General features: G+C 39.3%; 1 protein-coding gene across 15 annotated transcripts in view; it reads right to left on the minus strand.

Annotated features, from left to right (window-relative positions):
• The window catches only part of TRIP12 (thyroid hormone receptor interactor 12), a 136,549-nt gene that overhangs the window by 47,718 nt on the left and 75,247 nt on the right, over positions 1 to 13,584 (minus strand). For all 15 annotated transcript variants that reach the window (XM_054700133.1, XM_054700137.1, XM_037524181.2 and 12 more), the window contains 4 exons: positions 12,981 to 13,076; positions 3,075 to 3,223; positions 418 to 453; positions 236 to 331 (listed from right to left, as the gene is read on the minus strand). In XM_054700133.1, the coding sequence (XP_054556108.1) occupies positions 236 to 331; positions 418 to 453; positions 3,075 to 3,223; positions 12,981 to 13,076 (377 nt within the window). The remainder of the gene's footprint in view (positions 1 to 235; positions 332 to 417; positions 454 to 3,074; positions 3,224 to 12,980; positions 13,077 to 13,584) is intronic.

The raw sequence follows: 13,584 nt of genomic DNA on the forward strand, positions 1-13,584 counted from the left end.
TGAGTTGATTTTTAAAGTGCTTTATTCGCATCCATCTTACTACTCGTCTGCTAAACACGGCATTTGCTTTGGGAATCTTGGCTAAAAAACATACTTTGTTAGATAATGGATACTAAAAAATGTCTATTAATGTAGCCTTACAATTTGATAGGGTTGCTTTAAAATTCCAGAAGTCAAAGGTTCTCAGCTTGATTCCTTTATGCCTACTTTTGAACAAGGTGGTAACAACAATTACCTTTTCTAAAAAGACAGGAATTGCATCTACTACAACAGCAGAGGAGCGAGGAAGTGCTTCCATCATGTATGTTAAGGCTCGACAAGCATGATTCATCTAGAAAATAAGAGGACACTTTTAGTCAATTAAAAAAATTCCAAATTTAATTAGGCGTGCTATCAAAAAATACAGGATATACTTACAATATCGAAATTATGCTCCATCTGCAGTAATGTTATCTGTCAGAAAAAAAAAAAAAACCAAAACAGTATTAGAAGTTATGTTCTCGAAAAAAGCCCTACAGTTCTTCCTCTCCTTCAAGAGAAATGGAAAATAGTTTAAACCTATAATCATTCAAAAACTTTATCAAGTTAAAACCTAGTATACACGCATAAGAAGTGATTGCATGGCATGACACTGTAGCTCTGACTTGGGAACGTTCCCAGATAATCACCTCATGGTGCGGGTAAAAAGCAGCCTTCCGAGTGCTTTCAACTAATCCTTCAGATACTTCTAAACCCCCTTCAGAAAAGAAGCCCATTACTAAGTGACTCACTTAAAGCATAACAAGTGTCAATAAGTAAAACAGAAATAAACAGCAATGTGCTGACATTTGTTAAATTAACAACTGTCAGGACAAATGTAAGACCATAGCTTCAACCCTTGTGAATAAGCTTCTCGGAAAGTTGAGCTAAACACCATTGAACACGGTAGTAAAAGACTCAGCTGTAGCATTTACGTACAATATTGATCACAATAGAAACTAATTATGCACTAATAAAAGTCAAATCAATACAATTACTCAAAACACATGGGTGAGTCTAAATATTGAATTTTTGTTCAGTTTTGTTGTGGGAAAGACCTTAAGTTGATCTCAACAGGGTTTTTCAAAAGAGGGAATGCGCTACTGCTAGGGACTGATACTCCATCCTCTGGATGCTGCCAATGCTACCGAAGAAGACCTCTCTGCTGCTTGGGCAAACAGACAATCATTCACTGTCTTCCAGCTCAACGCAAAAATTCATTGTACTGAATTTAAGCTGCAAAGGACTTTGCAATTAAATGCAGAACAGTAATAACTGACACCAGATATTCTAATATAATACTCATTTAGTATGAGTGTCTTCTCAGCTCTGAATTATGTTAATAAAGTATATCAAATTTCCAGAGGTCCTGGTAATTATTTTTGTTGTAAAAACCAAAACCCGCATGCACACATACACCCTATTTCCGGGTTGAACAGCACTCTCTGTCTCAGATCATCTGGAGCACTTAAAACACCTCTAAATCCAAAGGGGTTGTCAGGAAAACCAACAATTCATCCAGTTCTTATGGTGGAATGAATCTATACTGGGATACTATACTGGGAAGTACTGCTGTAAGAAAAGAGTCCCTTTCTCCAAAAATGACTACTTATGATCACGGAAATACAATGGTGGTAGATGTAAAATCACAATACTCAATGGTGTGGAAGATAAATCTGGACAACTCCCTAATAACAGTCATTAATGACATGGGCTGACTTGTGCAGGCCTATCAAGCACTTAAATCTAATCAACAACCAGAAATTAAGTAAACTGGATTATGTGTCAACATTTCTGCCTCAACTTAATAGGTTCATTATTTAACTAATAAAAATTGCATTTCAACGGCAGACTGTGTAAGTTAAACCTAGTTCTTTGTTGCTGTTTATTTTTTAGTGAACAACAACCCAAAAGGTTTACTTCAAGTTGCAGAACCCAGTTATTGTGGATGTTAACACAGGCAGCATGTGAAAGTAGAGAGGCTGATACCGCTTTCATTAAACATTCAGAAATTGACAGGCAATTAGTGACAATGGGCCCACCAACTGACCTAATCTTTACCACCTCTGCCAGAGTGGACCCCAGCCAGCAGAATCAAGACTGTTATCTTGAGTCTGACAGGTGGTAGTTCAGTTCTCTCCTTAAAAACTCAGCTCATTCCACAACTGATCAAATGAGAACAATCTGATATGCGAATCATCATTTCATTATTGTCAATTTCATTGGATATTTTAAAAAAGATAGCATTTTTAACTTCTACTTCCATGGTAAGATATGCTATGAAGATATTTATGACATTTATGTTAGCCTTGTTAGTATTACATTCAAACTTAAATTTTAATCTTAAACTACAACTAGTTTCCTTAATCTAGGAAAATTTACAAGCCATTATTTAAAAGACATTCTGCTACAGGGCTTACCATTTGGTGATGACAATTCCCCTTCCTGTTATTTTCACATTAGAAAACTTAAGCAATAAAGATGTTAATAAGTTCTAAATACCAACTCACAAATGCTTTGAAAAGTAATTAAATGTTTTTAATTGTTTTTCTGTTGTAGGAGTTTTAGCTGTCTCATTTTGGCTTTTCTGTTTTGCTTTTGCTTAACAAAACCTCATATACCGATCACCTCAGTGTCTTGGCTAACAGCTCTATGAAGCACACAATCATCATACATGAAACCTTTATGCCCACAAATACAACCCAAAAGTGAGCTGCTTCTTTCTGCCTCACATATCAGCACTTTAAAACACAAAGGATACAAATTTTGGCACAGCAAGTCAACCTACTACATAAGGCTAATAGCTTAAAATTGAAAATCAATCAATGAAGTATCAAAATGGGGTAACAATTCATCAAGATGTGGTTTAGAAAATCAATCAATTCTTCATTAGCAGTCACTCAAACAATAAGCACGAAATAAAAACACGAAGCCATACTCCACCATTTTCTTAGTTCCAGCATGTTTTTAAATTCACAACAATTATGTTGCCAGGGAACAAGTCAGCAGCAACTAAGGACAGGTGAGGTTAAAAAGGAGAGGGAAGCTCATCTTACCAAAGCAGGGACAACACTCTTGACAGGAAACCCCCCAAGAGTCTCTTCATTTCCCATGACCAGTAACTGACACATTTCAATAACAGCCTGGAGTTGCTGGCTTTCATCACTGGCTTGTAGTCCTTGCAGAAGCTGTTGGGCCTTAGAACCTTTACAGAAGGAAAAAAATTATTTATAAACCTTTCAAAGCGGTTAGTAGAATATGGTTTGACTCTAGATGATGATTGGCTGCTTATCTTCTTCGGATCCCAATTAAAATCTAGTTCTACACCAGCATCAAGCAGGCTGCTGACAAAGAAATTAGCTGACCATCGAAGAATGTGAGGCTTAGGTGTGCGGACCCTCCACACAAGCAAACGTTTAACTTTGGACTCCCCCGAAACTTAACTAATAGCCTGCTATTGTTACTAAGTTTCTCCAGATTACTGTCATATAAAATATATTTATATGACATATTTTGTATATGTATTATATGTATTATATTCTGTATTTTTACAATAAAGTAAGCTAGAGAAAAGTAAATGTAATCAAGAAAACCGTAAGGAAGAGAAACTACATCTCTAGCACACCACTGTATTGGCTGATTGCATGAGTCTATGTTTGTCTGTTTATGAGAAAATCCATGTGTAAGTGCAGCTGCACAGTTCAATCCTGTGCTGCGGGTCAACTGTAGGTGGATTTATTCTGCCCAGAAGTAACCTCATAACTATTGATATTTTTGTGCCTTAATTTTAATTGGATAGTAACCTGCAATATAAGTCCATTCCATTAATATGCCTACTTTTAAAGAAATTTGGGGAGAAAAAGTATTGTCCAGTAACAGAAACCTGTTACACTTTGCCTGGACTTCAAAGGAAATGCTTCATACTTCTACATATCTGAGTGAGAATTAATGGAATCCAGTGACAGTGAAAAGACAAGGAAATTAAGTCAAAATAACGCATCTAATATGGGAGAATCGAAACAATGAAGCTTTTTGCAAAAAAAGAGCAAGCTTGTCCTGTCCACATCTTACTTCATGGGCAGAGGCTGCTGTCAGTCAGAGTGCTTCCACTACTGCTGAGGCCACACTGCACTGCCCGAACAACTGCAGAGCACTAAGAAGCAACTATCCCAGGGAAAGAAGTTGTCAATAACGCAACAAAACACTCAAAAATAAAGTCTATAAAAGTGTTTCATTTGGATGCCTTCCTATTTATAATGCGTATTAGATTCAATTAGTGTTTACCAAATTTATACCTAGTGTTACTTCTAAATTATTTCAAGTTATTCTCAATATAAGGACCTCTTCCATTTCCACATCATTAAGTATTAAAATGCTTAAAAATGAGATGTTTGCAAGCTATCAATGAATGTGGAATTCATATGGAAATCAATTTTTTTAATTTCAATTAAAATTCAGTGAGCTTGTGGGGGCTGAAGCCCCTCAACGGGCACTTACTGATCGTAGGAGATTTGTTTCCCTACTGTCTTAATTAAAGACTGTGGCTAATGAATTCCATGTCCACCTAACTTTATTGTAATTAAGAATTTATCCAAAAATATATTGCAAGAAAAGCCAAGTTCAGAGATGCCATATTTAAAAATTTCAAACTATATATCAGTTCAAGTTAGAGCAGACATAACCATTTAGAAGGAAAAACAAAAGAACTCCCACTGATTCTAATTCATTTTTAAAAGAGGAAATAGTTGTATAAAGTGTGCCCTGTTAAAAACAAGACAACAGTGGGGTGACTTTTACAATAAGCCCCACACCACCAAACTAAGACTTAAACTACAGCGCAGACACCCCCAGAAATGGAGTCTTCCAGCAGTCAGTAAGGAATCTCCTGATCATTACCAGTTAGGTGATCTGCCTGAGTGATCCCTGCCACCTCTTCTCTCCCGATAACCAGTCTGTTCTCGTGCCTAGTTAGCTTCCTTGTTTGCATTCTCACCCTGTTATAAAAATCTCATTTTGTATAGGTCCTCCCAGATCCTTTCTACCTGCTTGATTGGATGATGCCCAATTTCAATTGATTTTTGCTCAAATGCACCTAATAGTTTTGATATGCCTCATTTTATCTAATAAACCCTAATAGCACAACCACCTAAAATAGGAAAAATAGGATACACACCAGTGCGTGTCCTATCAACGTTGGGAGAGCAGTCCTGAGGACATGGCTGTTCTAGCGCCATCATCATCAATACCACTAAATTTTGGGGCTGTTGCTAAAAATGAACAACCTAATGGCAAAATGACTAGAAGTCAAAACCATAAATTGTCCTCTGACAGAGGAAGAGCAAAACGCTCTGGGAGCAGGCAGTTTGGTTTTAGGCCCATTCTATACTTTCACAAATTGAGGAACCCCAAAGCATTTGTTATTATATAAGTTTCGATCACTGAGATTTACTGTTTGGAACCAAAAGAGAAAAACTGTAAATTCTTGCTGATAAACAATTCACTCCACATTAATATAAATAGCTTCTTTGGTGAAAATGACCACATTTTCCAAAACAACAAAAATTCAGTGATGAGTGGCATCATTGCTGCAGGTTGTTTTAACTGTCAGGTTTAACAAAAGACAGCTGTGCACACTCATCTCTGTTCTCTCAATCTGTGGCAAAATATTATCTGAGGTGAAGTATGTGGGGGGGGAAAGTGGCCCTGTTTTGTCATAAAGATTATTAAAAAGACATATGCTACTCAGTAAAAGCGATAAGTTTGTTTGGCAAGGGCATCCTACATAAAAGTGAAAGTGTTCTTTCTACTAGGTGCACCTGGCACCGAGCAGGCAGCCACTTGCTAGTGCAGTGGGGTGCTATGTTGTGCTTCTCCCCACCACAGCTCGTGCACCATCAAGTCAAACACCAACAAAGTGTAAAAGAGAAATACCTCAGTAACTTTACCTACTATTAATTCTGTCTTATCAAAAACAGTAATAAGTACCTAGTAATTATTATTAGTTTTGACTAATGGTCCTGACACCACGTAAGGGTCTCAGGAAGCCTCAGGTGTTTGTGACTCACGCTTCAAGATCCACTACCAGGGCCTCCCTGGTGGCACAAGGGGTTAAGCACAGCACTGCGAAACTATCCGCAGCCTCTGCAGCACCAGTTCGATCCCCAGCTGGCCAGGGAGCTGACCCACATGGCACAGCAGACCTCTCTCTTGTCTCGCCCACTGCTCCCCTCAGCAGTGTATTTCAGTCAGTTTGCCTGTTCTGTTCCCCACTCTGTCTCTGGTGAACCCTCTCACCACCTCCACTCCCGTGCCTCTGGCCTATACCCCCAGTTCTTGTCTGCATAAATACATAAATCTTAAAAAAAAAAAAAAAAAAAAAAAGATCCACTATCACAGGCCAGTGGGTTCTGCAAGCCACTGGGTTTCTGTTGCAACTACTCAACTCTGGCACCACAGACAAAGGACATTAACAACTAAGCATGGCTGCATTCCAATAAAACTTATTATGGACATAAATCTGAATTTTACTTCATTTTCAATGTCACAAAATATTACTTTAAAATTTTTCCATGCACAAATTTTAACAATGTACAAATCACTTCCATTCACAGGCTGTACAGAAACAAGCAGGAGGCTGGCTCTGGTCCACAGGCAGCAGTCGCCTGCCAGCCCTGCTAGAGAAGGAACAAGGAACCAGCAACACTTCAGAGTCCCAGGAGGCTGATGCGTTCAACCGAGTTAGCCCTACTTGATATTTGCTGATTTCTTGGAGCTGCGAGAGGGCTGAGGGCTGAGTCAGAAGTTTTGGTGAGACATAATAAAATCTCAAGCAGGGGCCTCCCTGGTGGCACAAAGGGTTAAGACCTATGAAGCTATCTGCAGCCTCTGCAGCATGAGTTCCATCCCTGGCCAGAGAGCTAACCACATGGTACAGCAGACCTCTCCTGACTTGCCCACTGCTCCCCTCAGCAGTGTGTTTCAATCTGCCTGCCTGTTCTGTTTCCCACTCTGTCTCTGGTGAATCCTCTCACCCCCCCCCCCACCCGCCCCACCTCTGGCCTATACCCCAGTTCTGGTATGCATAAATGAATCTAAAAAAAAAAAAAAAAAAAAACCTTAAGCAATCTCATGGTGCTTAGAAGACAAAGTTCCCACAGAAGGAGAGGCCTGCCTCCAACACACACACACACACACACACACACACACACACACACACACACAGCCAGTAACCTGACACCCACAACACCCGCATATTGTGAAACAGCATGCTTTTCCAAGTGCAAGTAGACAACACTTCCAAGAGCCTCAATCAAAATCAGGGGCAGGGGGGAGCAGTAGGGGTCACAACAGGGATGAGGCAGAAGTGAAAAGAATCATATGAAAATTTCAACTCTGGCCCAAACAAGCCAAAGTCTTGAGAGATCCGCTTCTGACCTTTTATGCTTAAGACAGAAAAAGAAAATCACACTAGTAATATCCTCTGGAGCCTCTAGTTCTCACACAAGATGTCTGGGCACATAAAGAATTACTAGACAAATGAAGATGCCAAATGCATGACTGATAATCACAAGGGGAAAAAAATAATTGTCTTTTAGTAGTAACACTACTACCATTGTAACAGGGTGGTCCCCAGGAAAGGGGTAGTTCCAGGTTTCCTGCCCCACCCAAAAGGAGGGTGGAGCTGAGCAGAGAGAGAAGAAGCTAGAGGGGAGACTGAAGAAGGAAAAGCAGGGTGGAGATCTAGAAGGAGACCTGGAGGAGGCACATGGGGCCGAGAGAGACATGAAGAAACTGCGCTTGTCTTTTGGTCGTGGACGGGGTGACACAGATGTGGGCAAGACCCGTGGGGAGGTGACAATGGCAGCTTTTATCTTGATTTTGATTTTGCTCTTTTCCTTCCGGGCTTGTCTGGTTGTTTCTGACCCTTTTCTGAGGGTTCCCACTCAAAGATGCTTTAGACTTGTAGCAGGCTTTGGGGCCTTGCTCTGGGCCAATCCCATTTGGGTGGACTTTTACCCACGAGGGGACGGGTCACTTTGGGTGCTTGATTTAGAAACTATATTCTTTGCCTTTCCTGTATTGTTTCCTAGTTGTATTCAAGTTCCTTCCCAGTAAAGTCTCACATGTTTTGTGTTGATGCGGCGGATGGCAGAACCTATTTAGAACAGGCAGGTTTGCAGGGTCTCGGGTGCCCCTCTCCCCGCCCTGTAATACCATGATGAATAAATTGAAAATATAGACAAAAAGAATTAAAAGAAAAATAACTATCTGGAACTGGAAAAAACAAACAAACACCTGAAATTAAAATCTCATTGATGAGTCTGGCCAAAGACATAGGACAGCAAGAAAAATAAGTGGATTTGCAAACAGGGGAAAACAAAAATGATGCAAACTCAAAGACACATGCTGGTTTAAAGGCAAAGTCTGAACAGGTATGATACTGAAACTCCCAAAAGGAAAATTGTCTGAAGAGAAAATGGCCAAGAATTTTTCAAAACTGATTAAAGATAACAACTCACAGATTCAAAACCTCAGTAAAACCCAAGCAAATAAAAATCAAAGAGGAAGAGGTGTGAACCGATAACCCCCAAAGCATGTACAGTAGTGTAAGTCAGCATTACCTTGATATTTTTTGAATCAAAAAGTATGCCACACAGGCCAAACATAGCCCAACTATTAAAAATAGTAACAATTTGAAAAAGCATACCTTGAAAAAAAGAAAAAAAGACACTGTTTTGAAAAGGCAACAGAAACTTCAGAAGACATTAATAAAGAGGTAACTGAGGGTAAAGTATCTTCACAATTAAAGCAAATCAAGGAATTCACAAACAAAAGCAGAGCGGGATCACTGCTGGCAGTACTATGTGAAGAAAGTTCTTTAGCCTATAAACAACCCGACAGAAGGAAGTGCAAGATGTAATTAAAAGGCACTGGAAAACTGCAGATACGTGGGGAGACAAAAGAAGTAAGGAATCTCCTCTCCTCTCCCTCTCTGCCCCCTTCCCCCACCTCAGCTGCATCTACACAGCCAATCTGGAATCAACACTAAAATATACTGTTAAGGGCCTCCCAGGTGGCGCAGCAGTTGAGCGCTGGGTTGCGAAGCTGCCCGCAGCCTCTGCGGCGCCGGTTCGATCCCCAGCTGCTCCCCGGCCACCGGAGGAGGGTCCCACATGGCGCGCAGACCTCTCCTGCCGCCCGCTGCTCCCCTCAGCAGTGTACTTCGGTCCTTCTGCCTGCTCTGCTCCCCGCTCTGGCGAATTCTCTCACCCTCCCGTGCTTCTGACTGTACCCAGTGCTTGTATAAACAAAACAAACAAACAAATAAATAAAACATGCCTCTATTTAAAAAAATAAAATAAAATAAAATATACTGTTAAAAGCAAGATAGAGAACACAAAGTTTGCTGCTCCTATCTAAGAAAGGCAGTGTGTGTGTAGCAGATAACAAGGATTTGTTTTTGTTTTACTCAAGCCATAAAATTAACAAAGATTATTTGTGTGGAGGAGGAAACAGGGTAAAGGGACAGTAAAAGAAAATAAGACATTTCTGAATACACCTTATTTTTAGATCTGACTTTTGGAACCATGTGCATATAATTACAAAAGCAAAGTTGCATTTTAAAAGCAAGCCCTAAAAAGCAAAAGCAAAATGAAGCAAATCAGCCAAATCAACTTGGGCAGAGAGGAATTATTTCGAGACTATATAAAATAACTTGACCACAACTATTAAAAAAATAAAACCTACTCAATAATCTTACTTTTGATGTAAAGTTGGATTTTTGTACTATAGGATAGAGTATGTGCTTGATTATGTTGTTATCACCAGGAATTGGGACTTTTGGCCTGGGTAGGAAAAAGATACAAGATAAATAAAACCCCTGCCATCCTGAATTTGATGGGTAAAATACAAAGCTCTCTCAGGTTTGTCCATTAAAAATTCCAGTAACAATGATCAACCCAAGAGCAATGAATACACCTAGAACCCTGACTGTGAGCTCTAAACATCATTTCATACACAAAAACCCAGCACTTTCTGAGGAAATGCCTCGTTTGGGTTTTAGCAGGAGTGGAGATAGCTTAATACAAGTTTTTTTTTTCCTTTTTTTTGTTTCAATTTTTTTATATATTTTTTTACATCATTTTTCATTTTTGCACAATGTATGCATTTTCATCTTGGTTATAGTCCGCATACAATTCAAAAGGGCACCTGCACCCCTATGTTTATAGCAGGACATTTTATAATAGCTAAGCTATGGAAACAACACAAATGCCCCAAAATAGATGACTGGATCAAGAAGATGTGAGACATATACACCATGGAATACTACTCAGCAATCAAAAAAGCTTAATATATTTTAATATACCAAAGTGCAGGAGGTTATCAAAATGTACTGCTATCATATCAAAAAAAGACTCAGAAGTCAACCTCAGAAAGATCCTATCATCCAAAGATCATCAGTCATCAATTCAGTCATCAATGAGAATCACTGAAATATTTAAAATTTGTTTCAAGCCACTTAACAACACAAACAGTAACAGCAGCACTTTGGAATATGTAAAAACCAACTACCTTGAAAACTGGTAAGTAAAGGAGAAAAAATTAACTTTCCTATACTGACCTCTCTCCTGGGTAACCAAACAGAGGGGCGCGTCTTTAAAGTATATTTCTACTACATTACTTCTAATAAGTAAACTAATTCAAATAAGTGAAAACTGATTACTGGGTGTGAAATACTATAATTTAAAATCCCTGATATCTAGCGATGGATTTGTGATGGCTTAAGGAGCCATCAAACACACGCATACTGCCTCATGTAGGGCACACTGCCACCTTTGCCTCGTCTTACCTGCCAGAGGAAAAGAATAAACTACTAGAAGAAACAGAATTTGACAGTGAATGGCTACCTTAAACTTAGAAAACATATTAACTGACAGCATTAGACCTTCTGATCCTCAAATGAATTTATGAGAGGACTAAAACATTTGAACTCTGAATGGATACTTAACAACAGTAAAGACCTTCTTCTTACCTTAACCACAGTATTGTCTAAAAATTTTATATAGTTACAAAATTAAAAGATATGCAGATAAAAGATGCCTAGGATTGGCAGTGGAGAGAATGGTTGACAATACAAATGAAGTAATAGTTGCTGATGAGTAAGAGTTGCTGATGAGTTCAGAGGCTACACCTAAACACTCCCAACTTGCACATGATCAATCTTCGTCATCCTAACGATCATGCTGTTACCCTGTTCAAGTAATTGTCCAGCATCTCCTGATGACCACTGGATTTGGATCCCACGCTTGCTGCTGACCTGAGTGCCTATACCCTTCCAATTTCCTCTTCTACCGCTTTCCCTTCACTCTTTTCTCCAAGACTATTTCTCAAGCAGACCAGCTTTGGTCTGCTTCCTCTTTCCCACATAGCTGGTGTCATTTCAATCCGGTGTCTTTAAAAGCACCACGCGTCAGAGGTTTCTCTTACTAGCTTATCTACATCCCCCACCAACCATCCTGACTCTGATTTTCTTCATATACTTGACACTACCTGAAACTGGGCTACATATGGTCATTGTCTCGCTTGGTGCTGGGGGCCCTCCCTTTGGCATGGAAGCTCCATATGTAAACAGCTTCCCTTACTATTCTGTTCATGATTCAGCACAATGCCAAGACTTAATGATACTAAGTGAAGCTCCATATTCAGGGTTCATGACAACTCTGCAACATGGTATGCTATCTAAGCACTGAGTCAAGGCAGCAAAGGCAAAACAAAAACAAAAATACCAACTGCTTCTTAAATTTCCTGCCAAATGTTAAGACCGAATCTTGAAAAAGCCTCAAGTACAAAGGCACATATGTGAGCACATGTATACAGTTGCCATCATTTCTCTAACTAGGAATATTTGGCAGAAAATAATATAAGCACATATTAATAAGGTCAGCATTAAAAGGCTTCAATCACGCTTTAAAAATTATTCAAGATTGGACTCTACAAACAGCCTAGTGATTCTTTGGAAATACTATCAATGAAGTTATTAAAAAAGGCTTAAACGTAAATTCTGTTAAAGAAGCTAAAGACAGTATTCTCTACCTGTATAGCATTCTTTACCAAAAAGACTCAACCGGATTTGCAGTTTTGCAAGGTTATTCTTAGTTACAAATTGAGGCTTCAAGAGTCACTGTTGTGTCTAGCACTTAAGACAAGATCTCTGGGTTATCATACATTAATTTGATTAAAAGAGCTCAGTGACTGGTAATTCTGCTCAGAAATCTTTCTTCTCAGGTGCATATCATGATTTCTGTCTATGGGCTAAATTTTATTACACCATAAAAAACTCAAGATTCAGTCTATGCAAATCCTGTAATTAGATGATACAATAATCAATGCACTCACCTGAGATTTCTTGCTCTTTATAGCTTGAACAAAATAGATTCAATCTTCTTTTTTTTTATTCATACAAGAGCTGGGGCATAGGCCAGAGGTGCAAGGCGCCGCGGGAGAGTGGGTGAGGGGGGGTGGTGGTGAGAGGATTCCCCAGAGACAGAATGGGGAGCAGAACACGCAGACCTACTGAAAGACACTGCTGAGGGGAGGGGAGCAGCAGACGAGATAGGAGAGGTCTGCTGCATCATGTGGGTCAGCTCCCTGGCCGGGGATTGGACTTGTGTGGCAATGGCTGCAGATAGCATCATAGTGCTCCCTTGCGCCACCAGGAAAGCCCATGATTCAATCTTAACTGTAAACTTTGGGTACTTTTCTAATGATTACAATTCAGTAATCAAAAATAAAAGTACAGAAGGAAATCTTAGAATTGCTGTATTGAGGCAAGAATGTGCACAAGCCTTATTCTAAAAACAGGTTGAAGTTCATGAAAACATACATCAATAGGCAACCGGTGAAAATAATACCCAACTAATTATTACAAGGGCGGGGAAGAGGACAAATTTATTATTACTTACTAGCTCCACTTCCAATTGTTCTGTGGAAAAGCTGTGACATCCGCGGACCAAGAGGGCCAAATAGATGAGGAGGAAGTCCCCTGGCCTCCAAGAGAGCTAAAGAAAACAGAAGGGCCAAAGGAGCAGTTGAGATGTTGATACAACTGATCTTATCAAGGTTTCAAACAAGCGATTCACCTACATTGCTGATTTAGATATTTTCTAGTTTAAACTTTAAGAGCTACACTAAATTTCCAAGCCCACACATGTATTAATATAAATATAAGTCATAACACCCAATGCCAGTTCCCAGGCCTCTTAAGGCTTTATGGAGATAATAAAAATCAGTGTCAACAGGAATTTTATAAATAGGTCCAAGAAAAACCCCTCATTTTACATATAAAGCACCCTATGTTCCCTCTAATAATATTTCCCGGTGAGATATTCGTCAGAAGATGCTCTAAAAACAGTGCTCAATTCCAAAAAGGGAGAAAAACTGTGCTCATGAACAATTCTAGTCAAAAAGATTGCTGTAGTTCCTGAAAGAAGGTAAGTCATCTGAAGATGATTTATAAATGTTTCCTGTAAACCTCTCTTTAGGGATCTATTACATACATCAAGCACC

Source organism: Talpa occidentalis, unplaced genomic scaffold (assembly GCF_014898055.3).
Source record: "Talpa occidentalis isolate TD23 unplaced genomic scaffold, MPIMG_talOcc4v2.1 talOcc4.3, whole genome shotgun sequence".
Classification (NCBI taxonomy): domain Eukaryota; kingdom Metazoa; phylum Chordata; class Mammalia; order Eulipotyphla; family Talpidae; genus Talpa; species Talpa occidentalis.